Source organism: Erinaceus europaeus, chromosome 4, assembly GCF_950295315.1.
Source record: "Erinaceus europaeus chromosome 4, mEriEur2.1, whole genome shotgun sequence".
Classification (NCBI taxonomy): Eukaryota; Metazoa; Chordata; class Mammalia; order Eulipotyphla; family Erinaceidae; genus Erinaceus; species Erinaceus europaeus.
The window spans coordinates 115,609,477-115,637,022 of record NC_080165.1 but is presented as its reverse complement, the minus strand read 5'-3'; the positions used below and the strand labels follow the sequence as shown (position 1 = coordinate 115,637,022).

Here is a 27,546-nt window from a genome sequence, read left to right as displayed (position 1 = left end):
AAAATACAAGGTATATTTCTGTGTAATTACCTATGCTATATACTAAGTTCTACTGTGTCCTGGCCTCTGACTCCAGTTAATAATGAAGATGAAATCAATCCAGCTGTCAATAACTTGTGATCCAGGAACAATCTCAGCTTCTTAATAACCTCATCTCAAAATATTAGCTGAATGAGTGTGTGTAGTGATTATATAAAGAGAGGACTAAAAACATTACATTGCATAAATAATATTTAACAAAAATATCTTCCAAGAAAATATTTCACTATAACTACTTTAATCAGTTGTATGATTAATATTTATAATAGTCCCTAAAAAATCAAAACATAACTGAGTCATACAGTAAGTTATCTCCATAGTCTCTCTGCTTTCATTCATGCAGTCAGCGTACACAGCAAATGCTTCTTAGGTATACTAACCTTGCAGTGCCATCAGATGATGCGGTAAGGATATTGCGATCATCTTTTGACCAGCAAAGATCATAAACAATATTTAGATGGCCACATAATTCTCTCATTAAACGTCCAGAAGGAATTTCATATACTAATAAAAATATTAAAAATTAGTAGTGTTAAGAAAGATGTCTAATTTAGCTACATATAAATTCCCAATTTATAAAAATTCTTATATAAGGTAAGTACTATCTATAAGAATGTCACCAGATAGATACCTTACACATATCTTTTTTTTTTAATTGAATAGAGACAGAGAAATTGAGAGGGGAGGGGTATAGAGGAAAGAGACAGAGACACCTGCAGCCCTGCTTCACCACTTGTGAAGCTTTCCTTCTACAGGTGGGGTCCTTATACATATATTAAAACAACTTTATTTATTTTACTTGACAAGGAAAAGAGAAATTGAGAAGGAAATGGGAGGAAAAGGGAGAGAGACAGAAAGACACCTGCAGGTTCGATTCACAGCTTGTGAAGCTCTGCCCTTGCAGGTGGGGATACAGTACTTGAACCTGTGTTCTTGCCCATTACCCGAACTGCCCCTGCGGCTACAGACAGACTATGACCCACATAGTCAACGACTGCCACCTCTCCAGATTCAAAGGAGGTCTTGAAACTTTACATCAGGCTCAACCTGATGCTGTTGACTGGCTACGGAAGAAGGGCAAACGCTAGAAGAAGAATAGCATTTGCACCCAACCAGGTAAGCCACCACCTGACCCTCAACTTTTCTATATTTACTTAAAAGCACTTTTACATTTCCTTGATACACATGAATTTACATACTTTATGTAAAAGTATAGTACAGTACATTTTAATTTTATAATCTGCGCTTTCATTAAGAAGGTGCTATTTTACTTACGAAATTTAATTTGAAGTAGAAAAACAAATGTTGTTAGAAAAAGTACAATGATATATTTATATTAAGGGAATCAACAGAGACCAAATCTGATAAAGACTCTGTGCCCTGTCTTGTCTACAATGAAATCTTCTAATTTCAACAGAGCAATAGAAATTTCCAAGTCTCTACTTCCACCTAGTGGTATATTGCTGGCAAAGTCAGTTTTTTCACAACTCGTATAATAAGAAGGGACCTTTGGGTACTGGTGTATGAGGGTGGAAAAGAACCTAAGTTGGGGATGAGAGTATTTTGCAGAAACTGATCGTGGGGAGATGAGAAGTTGTATCCATGTGTCAACAACTGCACTGTAAATAATTAATCCTCCAATAAAACAAAAGAAAAAATGATAGAAGAAAAAATAACAAAAGAGCTTGTAACAATCTGTGGAGAGGCTATTCAAGAAAAACAGCTGAATTTCATTAACAATGAGTTTATAGTATTTTTTTGTGTGTGTGGTTGTATTTTTTTTTAACTTGCCCTGTTTCTATTTACCTTTCCCAAGAGCCAAAGTGCTCCTAAAATCTAATAGCTCCACACTCCAGGAGGTGGAGTAGTGGATAAGTGCTGGGCCCTTGAGCGCTTAAGATGTGAGACTAATTCCTCACCAAAAAAGATTATCAATAAAACAGAAGTCATAAAAGACCAACTAGAAACTCAACAATTAAAAACTACAGTAGCAGAGACATAGAACTCCTAACAGCAGCTCAGTAGAACACTTGAACAGAAGAGTCTGTAAACTTGAAGACATGTCAAGATTTAAGAACAGAAAAAGAAAAAGAAAAATGAGTATGAGTTATATCCAATTGTAAGTTCCTGCTGAAAAAAAAAAGTAAACTGGGTGAGCTTGTGGAAAATACATTATGCTTCAGTGTTTAGACACTCATAAAGAGCTATGTCCTACTGAGGTAAAGTGCAGTTCATTATTGAGCAATGGAAGAATTTAATACCTTTAAGTCTTGTTCCTTAGTTTTAACATATGTCACTGCCAGGGCTCCAATGCTCGGGGCCAACTTTTTCAGACAGAAAGAGAGAAAAAACAGGGAGAGGCAGAAACCATAGCACTGAAGCCTCCCCCAGTGCCACAGAACTTCCATGTGGTATGTTTCTCAATTTTCATATTTAAAATAGATATTTCTTAGAAAAATCTCCCTCCATGTTATAAAAATAAATTTACCATCTTTCACATGGCCAGTCTACTTTTAAATATAAATAGTATACTATAGAAAATGTAATATAAATCATATTTTTGAAATATATAAATTATATAGGAATCTGAAAAATTACTATAAAAGAACCATTATCTTACTTAAAAAAAACAACTTTAATTCAGTATTAAGATTTCAATAAATTTAAAAACCAAAGAATTTCTTTCATATAGGCTACAATCAGCTGAAGAAATAGTATTACCTCACACCTATAGATCTCTAATTTTGATAAAGGGACACAAATTATTAAATGGAAGGAGGCGTCTCTCTTCAATAAATGGTGCTGGGAAAACTGAGTTGAAACATGCAGAAGAATGAAACTGAACCACTTTATCTCACTAGAAACAAAAGTCAACTCCAAATGGATCAGGGACCTGCATGTTAGACTAGAAACTCAAATACTTCTCTATAAAGCCCATTATTTCTTCCAGGCCTGGAAGCTCTAGGGTGGGGCTCACTTTCCTGCATGCTTCTCTCAATCCATACCAACTGATAATGCATCTGCTGGTTGCATTGGATCGACCTTCCCGTGGTGCATCCCGTGAGTACCCATTCATTGGGGAAACTGACGATCCTTCCTAGCCAACTGAATCCACATGGATCCCAGTCACTTTCAAAGCCAGCAACAAGCAGCTCCTGACAGCTCTCAAGCTGTCGGTCCTGCTCTTCGAGTCCTCCAACTTAATGTTGAGGGGCTGTCCTTTGCCAAACGCATTACCCACATAGTCAATGACTGCCACCTCTCCAGATTCAAAGGAGGTCTCGAAACTTTACATCAGGCTCAACCTGAGCTGTTGACTGGCTACGGAAGAAGGGCAAACGCTAGAAGAAGAATGCATCTGCTGATCCCAACCTATTCAATGCAATGAGTACCACCTCGGCATGTTTCACTTTGAACTGTGTCCAGAGACATAAGGCGTGAAATGTCAACCTTTCAGCTCCATTACTCTGGTGAGACCTTTCCTAGCTCATAGGTCTCCTTTAATTCCATTTCAGGTGGCACACTGCTGAACAAAACCCCAAAACCTAGATATAGAACAGGGCTCATAAGATAGGGGGTATGTACACATGTATCCACAAGTTAGGGGGAAATGCATACATTAAAGCAAAAGTGCACAATAGTTTGCAGAGTCAATAAATGAAACAAGCAAACAGAAAAACCCCAAAAAGATACTACAAAGTACCTAATGAAATAGTTTCCACTTAGACCTAGATACCCTCCTCACCTGCCTTCTATTATGTGTCCTTCAATTACTCCAAAGCTAACCTGGTCAGACAAAGTATGGACTACAAAAGCTGAATAAGGCCAAGAGACTGGCATACTTTAATGATGAGTCTTTAGTCACTATCAGGCCATCCCATCACCTGGGGCCCTCCCTGGTCAGGGAGTCCTGGGATTCCCACACAGATATGGTGGGCCTAGACCTCTAACAGATCTGTCACTGCTCATCTCCATCAGGAACAATATAACGGACCCCACTGTGGGGCCTTATAGGACCTTGCCATCAATGCAGATAAAAAATAGTAGGGAATGTTCCATTCTCCGAAGGGAGTTTGGACAACATACTCTATCTACCGTGCAAAGAAGATAGGTCCTGAAATTAGTGCAGCCTGGAATGTTCCTAGCCATGACCACAGAATGCAAGCTCAGGGATGCAGAGGTTACATAGGCTCATGTGCTGAACATGGGCTCCAGATAAAATTGATGGGGTTTACAGTTAACAATATTTAAATACTTTTTCCATATTTGGGAGCTACTCTCTTCCCTGATGCAGTTTTCTAGCCCCTTTTCCCAACTATGACACCATCTCCCCAACAATGGGTCCACCTGCATGTTAGCTGTCAGACTCAGGAAAAAGCTAGTAAAGTCACGGGCCCCTTGGAATTTGCCTACAATAGACCTACTAGCTGGAGGAACCCTCCCCCATCTTCATCTGTAATATTCTTGTCTTTAGGTTCATGACTAGTCAACAATTTGTTCTGTTTTATATCTTAACTCTTTTTCAGCCACCAGGTTCCAGATGATACCATGATGCCAACCTGACTTCCCTGGGCAGACAACCCCACCAATGGTGCCTTGTAAACTCACCTCCCCAGATCCCTGCCCCACTAGGGAAAAATAGAAACAGGCTGGGAGTACAGATCAACTTGCCATCACCCATGTTCAGCAGGGAAGCAATTACAGAAGCCAGACCCTCTACCTTCTGCACCCCATAATGATCCTGGGTCCATACTCTCAAGGGAATAAAGAATAGGAAAGCTATCAAGGGAGGAGATAGGATACGGAGTTCTGGTGGTGGGAAATGTGTGGAAATGTACCCCTCTTAGCCTATGATCTTGTCAATATCTCGATTTTATAAATAAAAATTATATAAATATTTAAAAAAAGAAATAGTATTACTCACAGATAATTGGATATCCATCCCGGTTGGCACAGGCTGCTCCTAATATTCTTCCATTATGGGAGAAAGCAAGACAAAGACATCCTCTTTCTCCTGCATTTAATGAAAAGAGGTGCTTGTTTGGGATACGACAAGCCTGAAAAGGCATTTAAAAGGTATATTAAGAAATACTAAAATTGAAACTGTTGTTAATTTCAGTTACTATAGTAGAAAACTGCAACCATTTTAATTTGACACAGAATTAGTTTTCCTTCAAATTAAATAAATTTTATTTCATCTTTAACTAGTACTTAACTCACCTAAAACAGGATCAGAAAACTTCACTATATAATACTGTAGGGCTATCACTATCAGATTATTTTTGCATAGTCACAGAAAAAGAATACATCAAAGTTTTATCCCATGATAGAATCTTTATTATTATTATTTATTTTCCCCTTTTGTTGCCCTTGTTGTCTTTTATTGTTGTTGTAGTTATTATTATTGTTGTTGTTGACATTGTTGTTGGACAGGAGAGAAATGGAGAGAGGAGAAGAGAGGAAGAAAGAGAGGGGGAGAGAAAGAGACACCCCTGATTCATAGCCAGGGGCTCGAAGCGGGATCCTTAAGCCAGTCCTTGTGCTTTGCGCCACATGTGTCCCACTATGCTACCGCCCGACCCCCCCCATGATAGATCTTAAGTGATCTTTTCTGAATCATGATTTTTTTTTTCTAAGAACAAAGATGCTTTTTAGATTAAGTCCAAGCTATATTAATGTTCATTCTTATTCTCTATGAATAACCTGTATGACCATCTGCCAAAATATATTTTCAAAGTATATACTTCTTACTAATTTTATGAAAATTTCATTATAATTTTAACGTCTTTATTCTCTTTGCCAGGTGAAACCATAATCGCAGTATATTAATCTCTACTATAGGAAACACAACTTAATATTCACATTCTATCTTTCTATTACAAATGTCACCTCTTACATTTCCCATGGTATAGTTACTAGGGTTATTTAGAAGTCTAGGGGGCTGGGGTGGCTTCTGGTTGAACACATCCATTACCATGTATAAGGACCCAGGTTCAAGTTCCCACCTTCACCTGCAGTGGGGACACTTTATGAGTGGTGAAGTAGGTCAGCAGGTATCTGTCTTTCTCTCTTCTTATCACCTCTTCTCCTTTCAATGTCTCTGTCCTATCCATTAAAATAGAAAAAAAAAAAAAAAAAAAGAATGGTCACTGGGAGCACTGAATTTGTAGAGCTGGCAATGAGCCCCAGGGATAACCATGGTGGGGACAGGGAGAATAACAAAAGTCTTGGCTAGATTAATTCTTGTGAAAGAATTATTCTTGTGAAAGACTATTAGCTAAAGAATCTGATTTCTAGTTAAGTACCTGGATTTTCACAATATTAAGATTCAGTACTACAACAAAGAGGCAGCATTATGAATAGTTACTAGTAAACTAAAACATTTAAAAAGACATTTTTTTTTTTGCCTCCAGGGTTATTGCCAGGGCTTGGTGCCTGCACCACAAATCCACTGCTCCTGGAGACCAATTTCCCCCACCTTTTTTTTTTTTTATCATTGTTGTGGTTATTATTATTATTGTTGTTGTCGCTGTCACTGGATAGGATAGAGAGAAATCAAGAGAAAAGAGGAGACGGGGGGGGGGGGAGATAGACACCTGCAGACCTGCTTCACTGCCTGTGAAGTGACTCCCCTGCAGGTGGGGAAGCCAGGGGCTCCAACTGGGATCCTTAGGCCTATCCTTACACTTCCCGCCATGTGTGCTTAACCCGCTATGCTACTGCCCCAACTCCCTAAAAAGACATTTTTAAGGTGTTAATAATGTACTTGAAACCATGCTACCCACTCTCTCCTTCCATTTTTTTATTGATGTCTTAGAAAATGGAGATGGGGCAGAGTATAACAAAGATGTATACTAGGGATGCATAGAGAACAGATCATAAAGAGGCAGCAAGATGCAGCTACCTATCTGTCAGCCATGAAGAAAAGAATCACAGTAAACCAATACTGTCAATACTTACATCTTGGACTGTAATAAAATTATTTTTTTTAATTATTGTTTTTAAATATACATCTTATTTTTATTTATTACTAGATACAGACAGAAACTGAGGGTGGAGGGGGAGGGTAAAAAGGAAGAGAGATAGAGAGATAACTGCAACCCTATTTCACCACTTGTAAAGATTTCTCCCTGCAGGTGGGGATCAGGGATCACTGTGCACCATAGTGCTTGCACTTAACTAGGTGTGCCACTGCCTGGCCCCTAATGTTTTTTTTTTTTTGCCTCCAAGGTTACCATTGGGGCTCAGTGCCTGCATCACAAATCCATTGCTCCTGGAGCCCATCTTTTTCCATTTTTGTTGCCCTTCTTCTTATTATTATTGTTATTGTTGTCATTGCTGCAGTTGTTGGATAGGAAAGAGAGAAATCAAGAAAGGAGGGGAAGACAGAGAGGGAGAGAAAAACACCTGCAGACCTACTTCACCGCTGAAGTGACACCCCTACAGGTAGGGAGCCGGGGGCTTGAACAGGGATCCTTGAGTCAGTCCTTGTGCTTTGTACTTTGCGCCACGTGCACTTAACCTGCTGCGCTATCACCCAGCCCCCTAATTTTTGTTTTTAAGGCATTCCAGTTTCTAGTATATTCTATGGCTGTTCTAACAAACTAATAAAATAGCCATAGTCCCCAAAGAAGCTAAGATAGTGCTTCACTGAATTTAATAAGGACTCTAATATTTATTAAGTGGGCTAATTAAAAGATAAGATTATGGTTACAAATAAGGTTAGTCAGAGAGTTTTAGGTAACTTGCAAATGGCCTTTGAGCCACTAAAATCTGTAAAATAAGTATCTAAATAAATCCACTATTATCAAACAGTTCACCTGCCCTGGCAGCCGTTGCCACTTTACTACTTCCTTTGAATCTTCTAATCCAGGTTCCAGATCCACTGAACTGGACTCATGCTGATGTTCACAGGATACTGGTTTACCTTTTTCCTCCTGAAGAGCCATCATAGAACGGTAAGATGGCTTTATCTAAAGATAGGAAATAAATGAGATTTATCATCATGTTAGTATTTATTTTACTTTTCTAACATATGCTGCTTTCAAAACTGAAAAAAATACAGAACTGAATTCAAAGTGTAACCCAGAAAAAAATTATCATTGCTACATTATTCTAAGTAAATGAAAGTTGCTTGAACTTAGTCTTATGGGACTTATAAAAACTAGGAAATAGACACATCTCTATAATTTATATGAAATGTATTTAATAGCATGGTTTCTCTGTTTTTTGCCACCTCATCAAAACTTATCAAAACATTTTGTCAGGAGTGTGACGTGCTATCTCTGACTTTAAATTATAAAGCTGATATCATGAATTTTTAGTTTTTTATTCTGTTTTTTAAAACTAGGTCTAATTTAGCTCTATGCAAATAAACACTGCAGTCACGGGTTATAATGTCAACTATAGAAGAGACAACTAGTTTGAAATGCCTTTTAACAAAAAAGACAAAAGCATAAGCTTCAATTCAAGTTAAGACCAATTCTTTGGTATGATCATTTTGTAATTTTAATCTATGGAAAAACCACAGTAGATCTATTATTCATGGGTTATTTGAATAATACTGTGAAAAACAAGGCTGTAAATCATAGGTCTGAAAGGTATGACCTAGACCAAAACTCATCTACAACTGCCTTTGTAAATAAAGATTTATTGGAAAACATGCACATACATTCACCATTTGGTTAGCCCCCACATTTATCTATGCTGTGATTTTTTTTTCAAACCACAAAGGAAAAATCAGGCGGTGTCCTCAGATACTCTCTGGCCTAGAAAGCCTATAAAATTAATTATCTCATCCTTTAAGAAAACTTTTTGTCAATTTCTGCCTTAAATAACTACTTCATCTTTAATTTTTTTTTGTAGAAATGAGGCCACATACAATTATGATTTCACTGTCTCCATGTTTTCATTCAGATAAACAAAAAAAAGAGTGAGCAGAAGAGATATCATAGCATGGGAGCTTATTTCCCTAGAGCTATGACTTCATAGCTAGGGCTTGAATCTGGGTTGCAAACATGGCAAGGAATGTGTCCTACCAGTTGAGCTATCTCATTGATACCTATCTTTCCTTTTTTAAAAAAAGTATTAATTTAAAAGTTTTCACCATCATTGAAATCTATACTTAGACCTCAAATATATTTAAGTAACTTTTCAGCACCAGATATTACAGGTAGAATCCATTAAAGTAACTTTCTAGTGTAAACAGTTATTGAAACAATTCTATTGATACCTTAATACCTTTTCAGAAAGAGAAATCATGTCACTATTTAGTTGCAACAAGAAGAGATATTAGCTTTGTACTGTTAAATGTTACTAAAATAAGTCCAGATAGTTTTTTATCAACTTTCCAGAATTGGAAAACATGTACCCATTTAATCACAACAAGAAGAGATACATTTAATAATGCCAATTCACTTACACATTCTGGAACTTTTAATCCTCTTACAGTTACATACAATGTTGATGGATAACGATTTCTTGGACATTTTGACCACCACTCATAAATCTCAAGGACATTTAACTGAGACCGAGACTTAGATGGTGGGTAATAGAGCTGTAAGCGAAGTTTTGAATTGATATTTGCATTTCCATTGGCTCCTAGCAGCTAGGAATAAGAATCCAAATACAAAGTTATCATCATTGAAAAGAATCCAGTAAAGCAATCTTACATACAAAAAACACATTTAAGAGTAATATGGCATGCTGAATTCCTTAGATTTACAAAGCAAATAATGCTGATATAGCTATTGTTTGGTTTTTCACCAGAGTACTTCTCAGCTTTGGCTTATAGTTCTGCTAGGGATTGAAACTGGGGCTTTCAAGGACTCCAACATCAAAGTGTACTGCAAAGCGGCTATACTACCTTTCCAGTCAGTTCCAATCTAACATAACTGGCTAAGCAAAACTTCAGATTAGTCCAAGAGTTCTAAAATATTTAACTGATAGCTATTTTTTAGTCTCTACAACCTCAGACTGTTGGTAGAGCATTTGCATTCCTGTGGGAAAACATTGCACAGAGGAGGTGATCAATAAACAGTTGTTAGGAATAACGACAAAAACTAAAATACATGTCATTTACATGCAAATTTTTCATGTTTACTATCAGTATTTTTAATGGTAAAAATTTAAAAAGTCAAAATTATGCTCAAGTAATATTTAAGATAACCCCCTCAACTCATTCATTATTTGAAGAATTAATTTTCAAAACATCTATTAACTTTTAAATGATTAAATAACTGTATATAAGCAAAATTAAGTGGAGATTCTTAGGAGAAAAAGATTCATCAACTCAAGATAGGTCCTCTTATTCACTGAGCAGTTTCTGTGTGTTATTTATACATTTGGAATTGGTGATATACTATCATTTCAAGGGAGTGATTTTTTTTTCAAAACTGAGGAAACATTGATTTATAAAAGAACTGATGCCTCAGAGATACAATTTCATATTCCTTAATGCAGGCATCAGCACACTTCACCCTCCACCAAAAAGCTATCTTCCTTTGCCATAAGACACTGAGTCTTCAACACCCTTTCTAGTTCCTCTCACCCCTTCCTCTCTTTGAGTCTCTGGATTTGATGAAATTTTCCAGTTTATTACAGTCTCATCAAAAAAGTAATTATTAAATGCATGGTTATATCAAGAAGTGAAATAAATAAGCAAATTAAATAAAAGTCTATGCAGTGCATCAAGATAAAAATACTAGTCAATTCATTGTTTGCTAACAGAGCTTGTTTATATGACTACTACCGATCCCAACAAACCTTTTCATTAAACAGATGAAAACATTATCTAGTAACATCAGAAGATGGGAGATTTAATATGTGAAAATGGTCTTTTAGGGGGTTTTGTTTTTGCCCTTTTTGCTCTAAGTCAAGTAGGCTGAGGAGAATAGAAAAAGGGTGTAATAGGGCCAGGCAGTGGTACACCTGGTTGAGCACACACATCACAGTGAGCAAGGACCCAAGTTCAAGCCCCTGGTCCCCACTTGCAGAAAGAAAGCTTCATGAGTGGTAAAGCCAGGTTGAAGGTGTATCTCTGTCTCTCTACCTCTCTGCCTCCTCCTCCCCTCTCAATTTCTCTTTCTGTCTCTATCCAACAGTAAATAAATAAATTAAAAAAAAAAAGAAAAAGGGCATAATATTTAGAAGCATGATTTTAGTAGAGAAACTAGACCCAGTAGTAGCTAAGGTATTTCTGTCAACAGAATGACTTCCTCATCGGGGCTCCAGTGGCGCAATGGGTTAGCGGGCGGTACTTATCCAGAATTACTTCCTCATCACAGTCAACCATAGCAGTCATTCATCATTTAGACTGAGTCTCTGTCAAAACCTCTCTCTAATGCACAGTGTAGAGTAACACCTCTATTAGATTCTCATATCATCAGCTTTTTCTTATTCCTTTTAAAGAAATATGTTTTATTTGTTAATGAGAGTGAAAACCAGAGCATCAACCTGGCACATGGGATGCTGGGACTCAAACCGGGGACCACATGCTGTAACTCTTCCTCTCTTCCACTGTTCAATCCCCTGGATCACAGAATCTTTTTTTTTTTTTGCCTTCAGGGTTATTGCTGGAGCTCAGTTATCGCACTATGAATCCACTGCTCCTGGAGGCCATTTTCTTCCCATTTTGTTGCCCTTGTTGTTGTTATTGTTACTGTTGCCATTCCTGTTGTTGTTGTTGGACAGGACAGAGAAATAAAGAGAGGTGGGGAAGACAGAGAGGGGAGGGGGGAGAGAGACACCTGCAGACCTGCTTCACCTTCACCACTTGTAGGGCTCTAGGGGCTCAAACTGGGATCCCTACTACCGTCCTTGCACTTTGTGCCATGTGCACTTAACCCACTGTGCTACTGCCCGGCTCCCCCACAGAATCTAATTTTTAGTATGTAACTGAGCAGGTTATATGTTTATACAGAAAGTGAACTGGAAGGGAAAAATGCCTATACAAATTATTTGTATTTGTCAGTGTCTCGTACTCCATAGGTACATAGTAATGATTTTAATGAATGCAAAATGGAACTTTCTAACATAGTACAAAATAGATTAATTACTGTGTTTTTGTAAGTCAATCACATTTAAACCCACAAAGAAAGGATATAAAAACAAAAACCAGTAATTAAAAAACTAAATTATTACTAATTTACCAGTGCACTGCTTAGCTCTGGCTTATGGTAGTACAGAGGACTAAACCTGAGACTTCAGAGCTTCAGGCATGAAAGTCTTTGGCATAACCATAATACTATGTCCCTCATCCTAGAATTTCTTTTAATATCAAGCTCCATATGATATGGATATCAAGTCCATATCATTCATCCACCTGAAAAATTCCAAATACATCATCATTTTATACTTGAGAATTCCACAAAAATTTTCTATGTTGATCTTCCAATATATATTTGTGTTCTTTCTGATTCATTCTCTTTTTTTAGATTTTTAAATTTTTATTTATTTATTGGATGGGGTTAGCCAGACATTGAGAGGGAAGTGGATGACAGAGAGGGAGAGAGATGGAGAGAAAGATACCTGCACCACTGCTTCACCACTCACAAAGCTTTTTCCCTGCAGGTGGAGTCTGGGGGCTTGAACCTGGGTCTTTGCACATTGCAACATATGCGCTCAACCAGGTGTGCCATCACCTGGCCTCCTGATTCACTCTTTATCTAACAAAGTAATCTTTACCAGATAGAGAATTAAGAAATCAAAATTACTTAGGAAAAAATAAGTCAACTGGATTTAATGTTTTTTAACAATCCCATCCCCAACTTAAGACCTTTTTCACCATCATGCACCAGTGCTCCAATGCCCCTCCCCACCCCCTCCTCACTTCATCTTTCCCAGAGTCCTTTGCTTTAGTGACAATATGACAAAGGAAATCACAGTTTTACTTTGTCTTCCCTTTCTGTTCTTGTTGCTTAAGTTCCACCTATGAAATTATACCCATCCAAGGAAATTTGTATACACCTTTGTTTGCAATAGTACAATTTATAGTAGCCTACACTTAAAAACAAACCAGATGGCCAAGAACAGAAGAATAGTTAAGAAAGTTGTGATATATATATATATATATATATATATATATATATATACACAACAGAATACTACTCAGCTCTTAAAAATGAAGAAATAATCTCCTTCACTTCATCTTGGATGGGGCTTGAAAGAATTATGTTAAATGAGCTACATAAAAAAAATTAACTGGAGAATTTGAAGATTACTTTGAAAGTGTTAAAACATACCTTTAGAAATGCCCAGGCAATTTTCCGAAAGCCACATTCTTGGGTTTTAGCTTCAGAGTTATTCCTAATTTCATCCATGCTTAAGAAATCAAGAATCTACAAATAATTATGAAAAAATTACTTTCAGTAATACTAGGTTACTTAAAATTTAATATGTCCCAATAAAATATTAAATTAAAAATCATTTGTATAGCTGAAAGTCTTTTCTTTCTCTCTCTTTTATAATTATCACAAGCATGATTGCTAGGATTCATGCTTGCATGGTAAATCATTATTTATTTTCTGTATATTTATCTTTAATTTTCCAAGTAGTAGACAAACTCTGTTTCTAGTCTACACTTTGTCAGAAGGGCTAAGAATGAAGGCCTACATATACAGGTTAAATTCATCACTTTAGTTAATATCAAAACAGAGTAAATCAAATGACTTACTTATACTAATAGAAATTTACCAAAAAAGGTATTAACTCTTATCCCTCACTGTATATCTACTGAATATTAAAAAAAAAAAAAACTGACTAAATCCTAGGGATAAAAATCTTATTTTACTATGCTACTGAACTATCAAAATATCTTACATTTGTAAACATATATTAACTAAAAACTTTAGCTTAAATTCAGTTTATACCTCAAAGAACAGGATAACTTTAGGACCCTCATCAAAATTCCGAAGCAAATAGGGAAAGCTTTCATTAAATATAATTTGTTCTTCCCACTCTGGAAGTCTTGAGTTAAACTGTTTAAAATTATATGGCTGAGTCATAATAGGGAGAATATAATCCACAATGTCTTTTTCATAGTAAGATGAAACAGGCCGTTCACTGTACAAAAAATAAATAAATAAAAGATCTTTCCATTAATTCAGTTCACAATGCAATGTAATGTGAGAAAAACAAAAAATGTGGTGTTCAGGGTACATCAACCATAAATCATGAATAGTCATGACACAAAAAATTATTTTAACTGTAAACTCAGAGAATTATAAATCTGGGGATACTGATAAGTCACACACCAGTCTCATCCATGAGAAATATGTTATACCACTGTCCTATAGTCACAGCCTCAGAAAATTATAAATGTCATGAAGGGACCAGGAAGAGAGTTTACTTAGGAGGGGGCTTGCCTTCTTGTGAATGTGACTCAAGATTCAAGTTCCAGGTACACTGCTCAGGAGTATTATGACACAGGTGGAGGCTTGAGTGCTGTGGTATCTCTGTATCTCTCCACACCCTGCCCCCACCAAGTCTCTATGCTTGTATATCTGGAAAAGTTAACCCTATGCAGTGAAGCCTCAGTGACAACAGAGGAATTTCATGAAACCTACATGTGGTAGCAGCTGTCATCTTTCACTGAAGCACTTATTGGTGACTTTATAAAATTACTTGTTACAAAAACATAAAGTGAGATATGCCTTCACCATAACAAGCTGGAATGAAGATATTCAGGGGTCAAGTGGTGGTGCACCTGATTGATTTTACCTTACCATGTGCAGGTTCAAGACTCTGGCCCCCATCTTCAGGAGGGAAAACAGTGTTCCTTTCTCTCTTTTCCATCCCCCCCTTCAATTTCTCTGTCTCTATACAATCAATAAGTAAAATACTAAAGTGATCTTAACATATTTAAAATAATATATAAAAAAGATACTCCTTCAAAATCTTAAAGGAGTTTGTGTTAGAATAGGAAACCTATCAGGGGAGGGCATGAGATACAGAGTTCTGATGGTGAGAGTTGTGTGGAGTTGTACCCCTCTTATCCTATGGCTTTGTCAATTGTTTCCGTTTTATAAATAAAAAAAAATAGATCATTTTAAATGAGAAAATGACACAGCATTGGGGTGGCTCTGCATGTCAATTTGAACCATGGCATTACATATGAGAGCATGGTAACTGGATCTCTCGCTCACACATAAAACAACTAATTTTAGATTTTTTTTAAAAATCAGCATATTGGGGTTTTAAACCCTTAAAGATATGTCATGTTTTCCTCAGTATGCCCTCAGACAACTCAGGGGTTAACATTTTTTATAATCTTTCATATTTTCCACCCCTATATCTATGAAAAACATTTTATAGTTTTTGCATAATCATTTGCTTTATTGTATTTTTACTGGGGCCTTCAAGTATTAATATAAGCAGAATTAATGAAAAGTTAATTTTATGTTTATTTACTTCACCAGGGAAGCAGGTAACACTCATTTCAACAGAAAAATATGAACCCAGACAATGAAAGCAACCTTAATGCAGCCTAATATAATTTACAATGCAAATTAATGCCATCAACTAGTTATTGACAAAAGTTTCCTTACTGACTAGGGAAACATCATAGTGGTTATGCAAAAAGGCTTTCATGCCTGAGGCTCCAAAGTCCCAGGTTCAATCCCTAGCACTACCAAAACTGAGCAGGGTCCTGGTAAAAACAATATAACACAAACAAACAAAACAACATCAAGAAACAAATGTACCTCAACTCTTCTCTACTTAAAATGAATTAATAAATAAGTTATAAATTTCTCCAATAGAATATATTAATAAAAGGTGAACATCAGCAAATATTAGCTGTTAGGTACTACAAATCAACAGCTCAATCTTTATCAACAGAAAATTCCTTCTTTTGTAGACAGTAATAATGTCAAGGGTTTGCTATGCAATTAAGAAATTACCTATTATCTTTCTTGACATACTGACCAGTAGTTTCATCAACCACATGGATTTTTACCATTGGGTGAGAAATCAAACAATCTGACTTAAGTCGATCCGTTCGGTGAATATAAACTCCCAGGACAAGATCATCATCAAGCAAAGATTTTGGATAAATTTGACTCTCTGGACTTGTTATTTCATGCACACCATCACCATCAATGCCTTCATTGTCATTTGAAACTACACACATGGAAGAAAATCAGTGTTATGATTAACTGTTCCTAGAACAATATAGTCAACAATATATTTAATTTTACATATAACCTCATCTTCACAATCTATGACTGTTATTGTTAACAAAGAAACACAAGGAAAAAGAAAAAAATCCAAACAAGATAAACTACACTCAGAGTAAAATACTATATTTCCAGTGTACTAATTATACCCCCCTTGTCTTATAATTTTGTCAATCATTATTGAATCAGTAATAAAAAAAAAACCTTTATTTTCCCTAACAATGACTGACAACACAAAAAAGAAAACAAAATAAAAGTGAATGACAAAACAGTATATTTACCTAGGTATTTTCTAGATGGAATATATATCAATCCATTTGGTGTTGTTTTTTTTTGCCTACAGGGTTATCGCTGGGGCTCAGTGCCAGCACTATGAATTCACTGTTTCTAGAGTTTATTTTCCCCATTTTGTTGTCCTTGTTGTTGCCCTTGTTGTGGTTGTTATTGTTACTGTTGTTATAGTGGTTGTTGTTGGATAGGACAGAGAGAAATCGAGAGAGGAGAGGAAGACAGAGAGGAGGAGAGAAAGACACCTGCAGACCTACTTCACCGCTTGTGAAGCGACCCCCCTGCAGGTGGGGAACTGGGGACTCAAACCAAGATCCTTAATGCAGGTCCTTGTGCTTAGCGCAATGTGTACTTAACCTACTGTGCTACTGCCCAGCCCCCATATCAATCAGTTTTTATAACAATTTCTGCTTTTGGGTAAAATAAAAGTATAATGGTTGCAGCAGATCAGTATCTCCACTAAAAAGAACTTGAAAAAGCCAAATGAATTGGAGTTTTATTTTTCAAAGTATCAGTAAAATATAGAAACAACATAAAGATTAAAATTGCAGAGCAGAAGAATCAATCATTCAGAGGTAAGCTGGTAAGACTGGTAGCTGTTATAGTTTCAGGAAATATTGGATCTGAGTAGCAGCAGGCAAACAGATCAATGTTGAGAGAAGGTATACCACTGAACTAGAGTACACTAACATTGAACTAGTTTAATGAAATTTAAAATTTGTGGAGTCTCAAACATATGGCCACTGGGAGTAGTACAATGATCTTGATGGGGGAGGGCGGGGAGGAAAAAGGAGGGGGAAGCAAAGATGGCTCACTAGGACTGGTGGAGTCATGATGCATGCACCAAGACCCAAGGATAACCTGGGTGTTTAAATAAATAAAAAGCAAATTTGTGTTTAACAGAGGAATGCAGCCTTAACATATGAAGTGTTGAGTACCTACCTATTAACCATGTATAGCTTTCAATAATGATGACTCTTATCAATAGTCTATAAAGTAAATGATATAAAGATGAAGTTTTCTATGCCCCAATATCAAACAAAGCTAACTCCATCCTAGAGTCAAACTAAATTAGGTCCAGAACCAGAGATGACTAAAGTGCTACTAATTTTTCTAGAGATACAGTTATAAATAAATATTTCAATCTAAATGAATCCAAGAATTAAATATCAGAAATTCTACAGTAACAGAGTTCAGTACTATTCTCTGGGACTTAAATTTTCTTTATAGTTTTAAGGAACAGATACCTTTTTTTTTAAATATTTTATTTTATTTATTTATTCCCTTTTGTTGCCCTTGTTGTTTTTTTTTTTATTGTTGTAGTTATTATCGTTGTTGTTGTCGTTGTTGGATAGGACAGAGAGAAATGGAGAGAGGAGGGCAAGACAGAGAGGAGGAGAGAAAGATAGACACCTGCAGACCTGCTTCACCGCCTGTGAAGCGACTCCCCTGCAGGTGGGGAGCCGGGGTTCGAACCGGGATCCTTATACCGGTCCTTGTGCTTTGCGCCACCTGCGCTTAACCTGCTGCGCTACAGCCCGACTCCAGGAACAGATACCTTTAACAAATCATCTCTACCAAGGTACACACACATTATCTAATCTGAATGACCAACCTGCTTTTGCCTTCTTTTTCTTTTTTTGTGGTTTCAATTTTACATCATTTTGCACATTGTCTTCTAAGTTTTGTTCCACTGAATTCACTTCGGCATCTTGATGAGACTCTGAAATAACTACTCCAACAGGAGATTGCTTCTTTTGTTCATCTTCAACTGTGTCATTAAATATGGTCGCTGTACTAAAAATCCAAGTACAAGCCATCAAATTATTAATTAGATTACCACATAACACTATCAGACAAAAGTAGACAAAAATGAATCAAAGAGGGGGATGGGCAGTGGCTCACCCACTTAAGAGCACATATTACCATGTGCAAGGACCTGGGTTTGAGCCCCCAATCATTACCTGCAAGCGAGGGGAGGGGGTGCTTCACAAGCGCTGAAGCAGGTCTGCAGGTTTCTGTTTTTCTCTTTCCCTATTTCCCCCTCCTCTCTCTTAATTTCTTCTGTTCTGTCCAATAAAAGGAAGAAAGAAAGGGAAAAAATGGCCACAGGAGTGGTGGATTCATTGTGCAAGTACTAAGCCCCAGCAATAACCTTAGTGGCAAAAAAAAAAAAAAAAAAAAAAAGACTTTAGACCTGAAACTATAAACTGTAACTATGAAGAACGTCAGTGACACACCTTAAGACCTTCTGAAAGTAGTATCAAAAATGTATACTTTTCATAGTAGTATCAAAGATGTATTTGGAGACTCAAGCCTAAGGACAAGTGACAAAGATACAAATTAAATAAATGGGTGGTCTGAGAGCTGGCGCAGTGGATAAAGCATTGGACTCTCAAGCATAAGGTCCCGATTCAATCCCTGGTAGCACATGCAACAGAGTGATGTCTGGTTATTTCTCTCTTCCTATCTTTCTCACTAAGGGAATAAAATCTTTAAAAAATTAAATAAATGGTGTAAAGCAAACTGAAAAGATCGACACATCAAAAGAAAATTTCACAAAGAGGAAAAGATATTTGCATATCTCATATCTGACAAGAGTACAATATCAATTATTTATAAAGAAATCACAAGATTCAACAGGGGAAAAAAAAAAAAACCACAACTAACCCATTAAAGGATTGAGCAAAAGATACTCAGCTCTGGTTTTTGGTGGTGCAGGGGATTGGACCTGGGACCTCAGAGCTTCAGGCTAGACAGTCTCTGCATAACCATTATACTATCTACCCCTGCCTTAAGATCTGAAGGTTTATTTTTTTAATTTTTTTATTGGGGGATTAACAGTTTACATTTGACAGTAAAATACAATAGTTTGTATATGCATAACATTTTCCAGTTTTCCACATAACAATTCAACCCTCACTAGGTCCTCCTAGATTTGAAGTTTTTTAAAGAAGATATACAGGTGGATATCCATAAACATGGAAAAAAACAGTTTCTCTTCACTTATCCTTAGAGAAATACAAGTAGCCCCAGACCAAATCAAATCAATGGGGTTTACAGTCAACAATATTTATACCCTTTTCCCATATTAGGGAGCTACTGTCTTCCCTGACCCAGCTTTCTGTCCCTTTTTCAGTCATGACATCACCTCCCCAGACAATAACTTGGATCTATCTGCATATCAGATTTCAGGCTCAGGGGAAAAAAAAAAAAAAACTAGTATAGCTACAGGCCCTTTGAAATATAACTAAAATATGCCTACTAGCTATCTACAAAATGGAGGACCTCCCAACACTTCATCTGCACTATTCCAGCTTTTAGGTCCATGACTGTTCAACAATTTGTTTGGCTTTGTATGTTAACTCTCTTTTCAGCCACCAGGTTCCAGATGCTAGCATGATGCCTACCAGACTTTCCTGGACAGACGACCCCACCAATGTGTCCTGGAGCTCTGCTTCCCCCGAGTCCCACCCTACTAGGGAAAGAGAGAGGCAGACTGGGAGTATGGATCGACCAGTCAACACCCATGTTCAGTGGGGAAGCAAATACAGAAGCCAGACCTTCCACCTTCTGCATCCCACAATGACCCTGGGTCCATGCTCCCAGAGGAATAGAGAATGGGAAAGCTACCAGGGGAGGGGAGGGAATATGGAAATATGGTAGTGGGAATTGTGTGGAGTTGTACCCCTCTTATCCTATGGTTTTGTTAATGTCTCCTTTTTTAAATAAATAAATAAAAATTTTTAAAAAGAGAGAAATGCACGTTAAAATCACAATGAAAGGGCCAAGAAGACAGCATATTAGTTATGCAAAAGATTTGCACGCCTGAAGTTCCTAGGTCCCAGGCTCAATCTTGCCTTCACCATAAGGCAGAGCTGAGCAGTGCTCTGGTCTCTTTCTTTCTTTCTCTCTGTATCTGTCTCTCAGTGTGTGTGAAAAACAAAACAAAACAAATAAACAAAAAAACCAACGAGATACTGTCTTACATATGCGAGAGTGGCCTACCTCAACATAAAAGGAAATGACAACAGTTGTTAGGATGTGGAGAAAAAGGGATGCTGTTAACACTGCTGGTGAGAAGACAACTGGTAATGCTTCTTTGGAAAATAGTATGGAAGAGCCCTTAAATAAAAATGGAGCCGCTGTATGGTCCTGCAATACTAACCATAGGTATATATTAAAAAGGATTTAGAAGCACCAATTCAAAAAGATATATGCATCCCTAAATTCAGAGCTGCTTTACTCACAATTGTCAAGGAGTAGAGCAACCTGGATGAAGAAATTAAAAGACATGTATGTATTCAATAGATTACTACTCTTAAGTTTGTTTTTTTTTTTTTTTTTTTTTTGCTCCAGTGTTATTACTGGGACTCAGTGCCTGCACTATGAATCCACTGCTCCTAGAGGCTATTTTCCCCATTTTTGTTGTTGTTGTCAATGGATAGGGCAGAGAAGAATAGGGAGAGACAATAGAGGGGGAGAGAAAGACAGACACCTACAGACCTGCTTTACAGCTTGTGAGGCAACCTCCTGTAGGTGGGGAACTGGGGGCTCAAACCAGGATCCTCACACCAGTACTTTTGCTTTGTGCCATGTGTGCTCAACCCGCTGCGCTACCCTACCCTCAAGTTTTAAAAAAGATGATATAGTGTCCTTGGGGACAAGGCTGAGCAAACTAGATGTGATTATACGTAGTGAAGAAAGGAAGGAACTAAAAGACAACTACTGGATAGTTTTATTCATACGTGGAATAAGGAAATGAAAACACAAAAAAAAGGTGATCAAATTATCTCTAAGACTTTGTGAGAACTATGGTGCTTATTGTGGACAGGTGTGTTGGGGAAAAAAGTAAAATTTTATTTGCTAAGCAATGAGTCTGTTTTTACATAGGGTTAACCAAAACTGCTTCACTCTGCTTCTAAGTATATGACTAATAAATAATTTGTAATTACTTTACACAAGAGCAAGAAAAAAAAAGGTAATCTAAATTTGTCCTGTTTTCAAATACCCACATATATATTTATGGCTAGATAAGAATTAACTGTCATAATTGCCATTAGGGTTATCTGTGGGACTCAGTAGCAGCACAACAAATTCGCTGTTCTCCGTAGGCTTTTCTTCCCTTTCATATATTGATAGAACAGAGAGAAATTGACAGGGGAGGAGGAGAAAGAGAAGAGGAAAGAGACACCTGCAGTACTACTCCACACTTTGCAGATAGAGTTTAAGGGCTTGAACCTTGGTCCTTGCATATGATAACATGTATACTCAACCAGTCTGTGTCCTTGGTTTTCAATGGCTGGTTTATCACTATATTTTCAGGAGGGTATTATAACCTGCATAACATGAACTAAAAAATGAATGATTAGGAGTAGGTCAATTCCTACCATTTTGGGGATCTCATTATTGAATGACAGGATGCCAACATTATTGAATTACAAGCTGGGAAAAGACCCTGATTCAAGAACCTGGTCCTCATCTGCAGGGGGAAAGCTTTCAAGAGCAGTGAAGCAGGGCTGCAGGAGTCTCTCTCCATCTCTAACTCTCCCTCCTCAATTTTTCTTTCTCTATACAATAATAAATAACACACACACACACACACACATATATAATAAATAGAAAAGATTTGTTATCTATCAATATAAAGTACCTTGATTCAGTTTCAGATATGACTGGGACTTTCTTTTTTTTCTTTTTTCTTTTTTCATTGCTCAATTTGTCATCATGCAATAAGGCATCTGAAGGAAAATATGTCAACTGTTCTTTAAGTTTTTTTCTTATTTTTTTCTTAATCTCCTTTGCCATTTCTTCAGCCACTTGGAGTTGGTATATGTGCATCAGTTCTTCCTCACCTCCATTATTTCCACTTTCTTTGTTTGTCTTCTCACTTTTTTGTTCAGTGACAGCTGGCTGTGACTTTTTCTGGGGTTTCTTGTGTCTGGAATCTACATTCTTCTCAGGAGTCTCCCATTCCATTTTGATAACCTTTTTATTTATCTTTTCTTGGTGGTCATCCTCTTCACTAACATCATCTGGCTTTTTAGTTGCCGATGGTGGGTTTCTTCGATTGCTTTTAGTAACTCGCAAACTCTTTGGGTTATTAGTATTAATAGCACTTACATCATCACTTGTATTTTCTTTAGCTTTCTGGAGATTGCTCCTAACAGTGTCAAGCTAGAAGAGGACACAATAGCAAAGTCTCAATTAGATATAGCTTGGTTATAAAGCTCAATAGTATTCAACAATGAAGATTATATCACTTCTTTTTTTTTTAATTTTTATTTTATTTTATTAATTCCCTTTTGTTGCTCTTGTTGTTTTATTGTTGTAGTTATTATTGTTGTTGTCGTCGTTGTTGGATAGGACAGAGAGAAATGGAGAGAGGCGGGGAAGACAGAGAGGAGGAGAGAAAGATAGACACCTGCAGACCTGCTTCACCGCCTGTGAAGCGACTCCCCTGCAAGTGGGGAGCCGGGGTTCGAACCGGGATCCTTATGCCGGTCCTTATGCTTTGTGCCACCTGCGCTTAACCCGCTGCGCTACAGCCCGACTCCCTATATCACTTCTTAATTGAACACACAGATACCATTTTAGAGCCTCTAATAAGCACTCTCCTAGTTTATTCTCTCAGTATTTTAGTAATAGAATCTAAGAGTAACTAAGTGAACTAATTAATTACTTAAGTCTCAAGTGTGATTTTCCTCTCTAGTAGAATGATTAATTCTCTAATTGAGAAAGTACTAATAGAGCCACTGAGTATAAAACATTTCAGTGCCCCTAATAGAAACAACATACAAGGAATTTATCTTGCTTCATGATTACATTTAAAACAAAGTCTGCAGTGTTAGCCTTGTCCTAAAATACTAAAATGCTAGGTACTAAACATTATTAAATTAAATCAAATGAATCCTCCTATCCCTTAGGTCCTAAGAGGTTCTTGCTTTGGTGCAATAAACTATACCCAGTCCAAGTTGTACCCTGTATTTTCCCTTTCCATCCTTGCTTAAGTTCCACCTATGAGATCCCTGATCTCAAACTATACTATAGAGCTGTGGTAATCAAAATTGCCACTGGCACTAGAACCAAAAAGACACATAAATCAGTGGACTAGAGTTGAAAGCCCAGAAATAAACCCTATACCTTTGGATAACTTATTTTTGAAAAGGGGTCTCAAAACATTAAATAGAGGAAGGAGTACCTTTTCAACAAGTGATGTTGGGAAAACTGTATTGAAATGTGTAAGTGAATGAAACTGGATTACCACTATCATCATGCACCAAAGCCAACTCCATGTGGATGAGAGACAAAGACATTAGACTAGAAACTATCAAATATACAGAAGAAAACACTGGTAGACCACTTGACAATCTATGGCTACAAAAGGTCTTCAAAAATTGCAATTCAGCATCAAAAATAAATAAATAATTACAATGATAGAAATCAAAACTCCCACTTTCTGCACCCCCAAGAAGAATTTTGGTCCATATTCCCAGAAGGGTAAACAATAGGAAAATTTCCAATGTAGGGGATGGGGCACAGAACCTTTGTGGTGGAAACTTTATGGAATTATAGCTCTATTATCTTACAATCTTGTACATCAGTGTGAATACATTAAACCAAAAAGCTTCTGCACATCAAAAGAAACCATCACCATAGTAGAAAGATATCCTACAGTGTGAAAGAATATTTTTGTACAACACACATTAGATAAAGAATTAATAACCAGGGAGTCGGGTGGTGGCACAGTGGGTTAAGCACGGGTGGCGCAAAGCGCAAGGATTTGCTTAAGGATCCCGGTTCGGCCCCCAGCTCCCCACCTGCAGGGGAGTTGCTTCACAGGAGGTGAAGCAGGTCTGCAGGTGTCTCTCTTTCTTTCCCCCACTGTCTTCCCCTCCTCTCTCCATTTCTCTCTGTCCTATTCAACAACAATGACATCAATAACAACAACAATAATAACCACAACAATGTTAAACAACAAGGGCAACAAAAGGGAAAATAAATAAATAAATATAAAAAAACAAATAAAAAAGAACTAATAACCAAAATGCATAAAGAGCTCAGTAAACTTAACATTAAAAAAAACGATCCCTGCCTGGTGATGGCACACCTGGTTAAGCACACGTTATAGTGCACAAGGACCTGAGTTCAAGCCCCCGGTTCCCAACTGCAGGGGAGAAGCTTCATAAGTGGTGAAGCAGTGTTGAAGGTATGTTTCTCTATCTCCCTCTCTATCACCTCTTTCCCTCTCAATTTCTGGCTGTCTCTATCCAATAAATACATAAAGATAATTTAAAAAAAATCCTTGAACAGGATAAAAAATGGGGTGAACACAACACACAGAAACTTCACAAAACAAGAGATCCAGAGGGCCAAGAGACACATGAAGAGGTGCTTGGAGTTACAGATCATCAAAGAAATGCAAATAAAGACAATTAGATACCACTTTACACCTGTGAAACTACCATACATTAGAAAGGATAGTAACAGGAGTCAGGCAGTAGCACAGTGGGTTAAGTGGGTTAACCCCCTAAAGAAAAAAAAATTGTTTTGTAAAAGACTAATATTATTCTGGCGTGAGGCTATGGTAACCTAGTCATAAAAAGTTGACTCTCTTCCAGTAAACAAATATCACAACAAAGTACTTCAATGAATTTTGTGAGAGAACAGCTGGGGTTTCTGATAAAGGAACATCACTATCTGCAGGTTGGTGACTGCATATGGATAACGGGAACAAGTGGGAAGGAGAAAAAGAGTCAAGCAGGAATTCAAAATGTCCATGCTTAGGAACTAAGTGGCTTAAGAAAAGGTGCTTGAATTTCAGCTACCAAGTTCTAAATGCTATAGGCAGATGAACTCACTGGTATTTCCTGGCACTTCACCTCTCCAGAGCCCTACCCCACTAGGGAAAGATAAAAACAGGCTGGGGATACGGATTGACCGGTCAATGCCCATGTCTAGTGGAAAAGCAATTACAGAATCCAAAACTCCCACCTTCTGCATCCCTAAGAATTTTGGTCCATATTCCCAGAAGGGTAAACAACAGGGAAGTTTCCAATGGAGGGGATAGGGCACAGAACTCGTGGTGGAAACTTTATGGAATTATAGTTCTATTATCTTATAATCTTGTAAATCAATATTAAATCACTAATAAAAATAAACAAAGTGTTATACAATTATATCCCCTAAATTGTATAGTATTGTAAATTGTGTTAAATTAAATAAAACCATTACTCACCGGGATTTTCTCTCCAGATTTACCCATTTTCTTCTTCAGTTTTTTCCCTTCATGTAATACATCACTGTGGGCCATAAGAAATTCCAACTTCTCAAAGTGAACTTTGGCTTTTACTTTGCTCCAATCTCAGCTATAAATGAAAAAAAGTCACGTCATTTTCTAAACAGCTTTAACACATTTCACCATTACTATTACATTACAAAAGACAGCCCTGTAAATATCCAAATGAATTCTCCAGCTATATTTGAACTGATAAATTTATTATTTATTGTCATCATTTTAAACTAGAGCACCGCTCTAGTTTAAAAAAACTAGTTTAAAACTAAGACTGAAGTCTCACGCATGAAAATATTTTGTGCAGAACCACGATGCTATCTCCCTCACTCAACAAGGTTTTGTTGTAGTTGCCATCAACAGAACTTCAATATTCTAGGGTAACTTAAAAAAAAAAGAGTAAGAGACAAAGAGGCAGAGAAGAGGTAAAAACACTACAGTACTGCTTTTTACAAAAACCTTTTCTTTGGAGAGGCTCTGTGGAGGGAAAGGAACTCTCCTATATTGCTGGTAGAAATGTATCATCAGTCCAACTGCTATGGAAAACAGTCTGGAAATTCATCATAATGATAGAAATGGACCTACCCTATGGCCTGACAATTCCTCTCCTGAGTATCTATCCAAAGGAAAGAAAGACACCTATCTGAAACATTCCGATGCAGGAGGGAATGGGACGGGATAGATGGGTGTGAAGTCCTGGTGTATTTTGGGGGAAAAGGATGTAGGTTGGGGGAGCAAGTGTCTTCCAACACCCAGATGGCCATCATGGGGAAATGAGAGGTTGTACCTATGTGTCAAGAACTGTATTGTAAACCATCAATCTCCGGCAATTGAACACATATATACATATATATGTTAAAAAAAAAAAAAACACCTTTTTTTTTCACTTGTGAAACCATGTGTACCTTTACCCCTCTATGTTTTTGGTTAGTTCCTCTTATCCCTCTTATATGTTTTGGTCTACATCCTCTTAAGGTTTCCTTTGCTAAGGTAACTTTTTTGCTGTGATGCACCGCAGCATCTACCACTACTAGTTAAGGAGGATGTGTGTGTGTGTGTGTGTGTGTGTGTGTGTGTGTGTGTGTGTGTGTGTATACACACACATATATATACCCACTTCACTTCATTAAGGGTTAATTGTTTACAGAGTTGTTGACACATAGGTTAGTTAGATACAGCTATTGACATACAGGATTATTATGTGATTTTTTTAAATATTTATTTTGGTGAGACAGAGGTACAGAGTGGACGATACAGACAGAGCCAGAGCACTGTGAGCAATGCTCAGTTCTGTGGCTTATGGTAGTGCTGGGAATTGAATCTGAATTGAATTCAGAGCCTCAGGCAGGAAAGTCTTTTGCATAATCATTATACTATTTCTCCAGTTCAATTATGTGGTATTTAAACAAGTTCCTTAGCATCTCCAAATTTCATTTTCCTTATCTGTAAAGTCAAAATAACCCTAAAGCAAAGATCATTATTAACTTGTTAAAGGTTTTTTTTTTCTCTTTAAAACATAGATCATAGCATTCCTTTATATAAGATCCTAAGGATTTCTCATTTCACTGAGAACATATTTTAAAGCAAGGCTTTCATATGTTCTACAGATTTGATGTTTTTTGGGATGCTTATTTCTATAGCTTCAGAACAAGATATATCCCCTCAAGTAGTTCCACATATTAGCCATACTGCTCTTTTCTTATCGTTACGCTATCAGAATAAACTGCTACTTCTAAAAAGTAACTTCTATCT

The 27,546-nt window shown here is 37.1% G+C and overlaps 1 protein-coding gene across 6 annotated transcripts in view; it reads right to left on the bottom strand.

Moving 5' to 3' along the window:
• The window catches only part of AHI1 (Abelson helper integration site 1), a 270,191-nt gene that overhangs the window by 236,551 nt on the left and 6,094 nt on the right, over positions 1–27,546 (bottom strand). For all 6 annotated transcript variants that reach the window (XM_060190404.1, XM_060190403.1, XM_060190406.1 and 3 more), the window contains exons 3-12: positions 25,741–25,870; positions 22,156–22,679; positions 18,118–18,299; positions 15,939–16,158; positions 13,908–14,100; positions 13,281–13,376; positions 9,461–9,646; positions 7,860–8,012; positions 4,964–5,096; positions 420–543 (exon numbers count right to left, since the gene is read on the bottom strand). In XM_060190404.1, coding sequence (XP_060046387.1) covers positions 420–543; positions 4,964–5,096; positions 7,860–8,012; positions 9,461–9,646; positions 13,281–13,376; positions 13,908–14,100; positions 15,939–16,158; positions 18,118–18,299; positions 22,156–22,679; positions 25,741–25,815 — 1,886 coding nt within the window. In that variant the 5' untranslated portion in view covers positions 25,816–25,870. The remainder of the gene's footprint in view (positions 1–419; positions 544–4,963; positions 5,097–7,859; positions 8,013–9,460; positions 9,647–13,280; positions 13,377–13,907; positions 14,101–15,938; positions 16,159–18,117; positions 18,300–22,155; positions 22,680–25,740; positions 25,871–27,546) is intronic.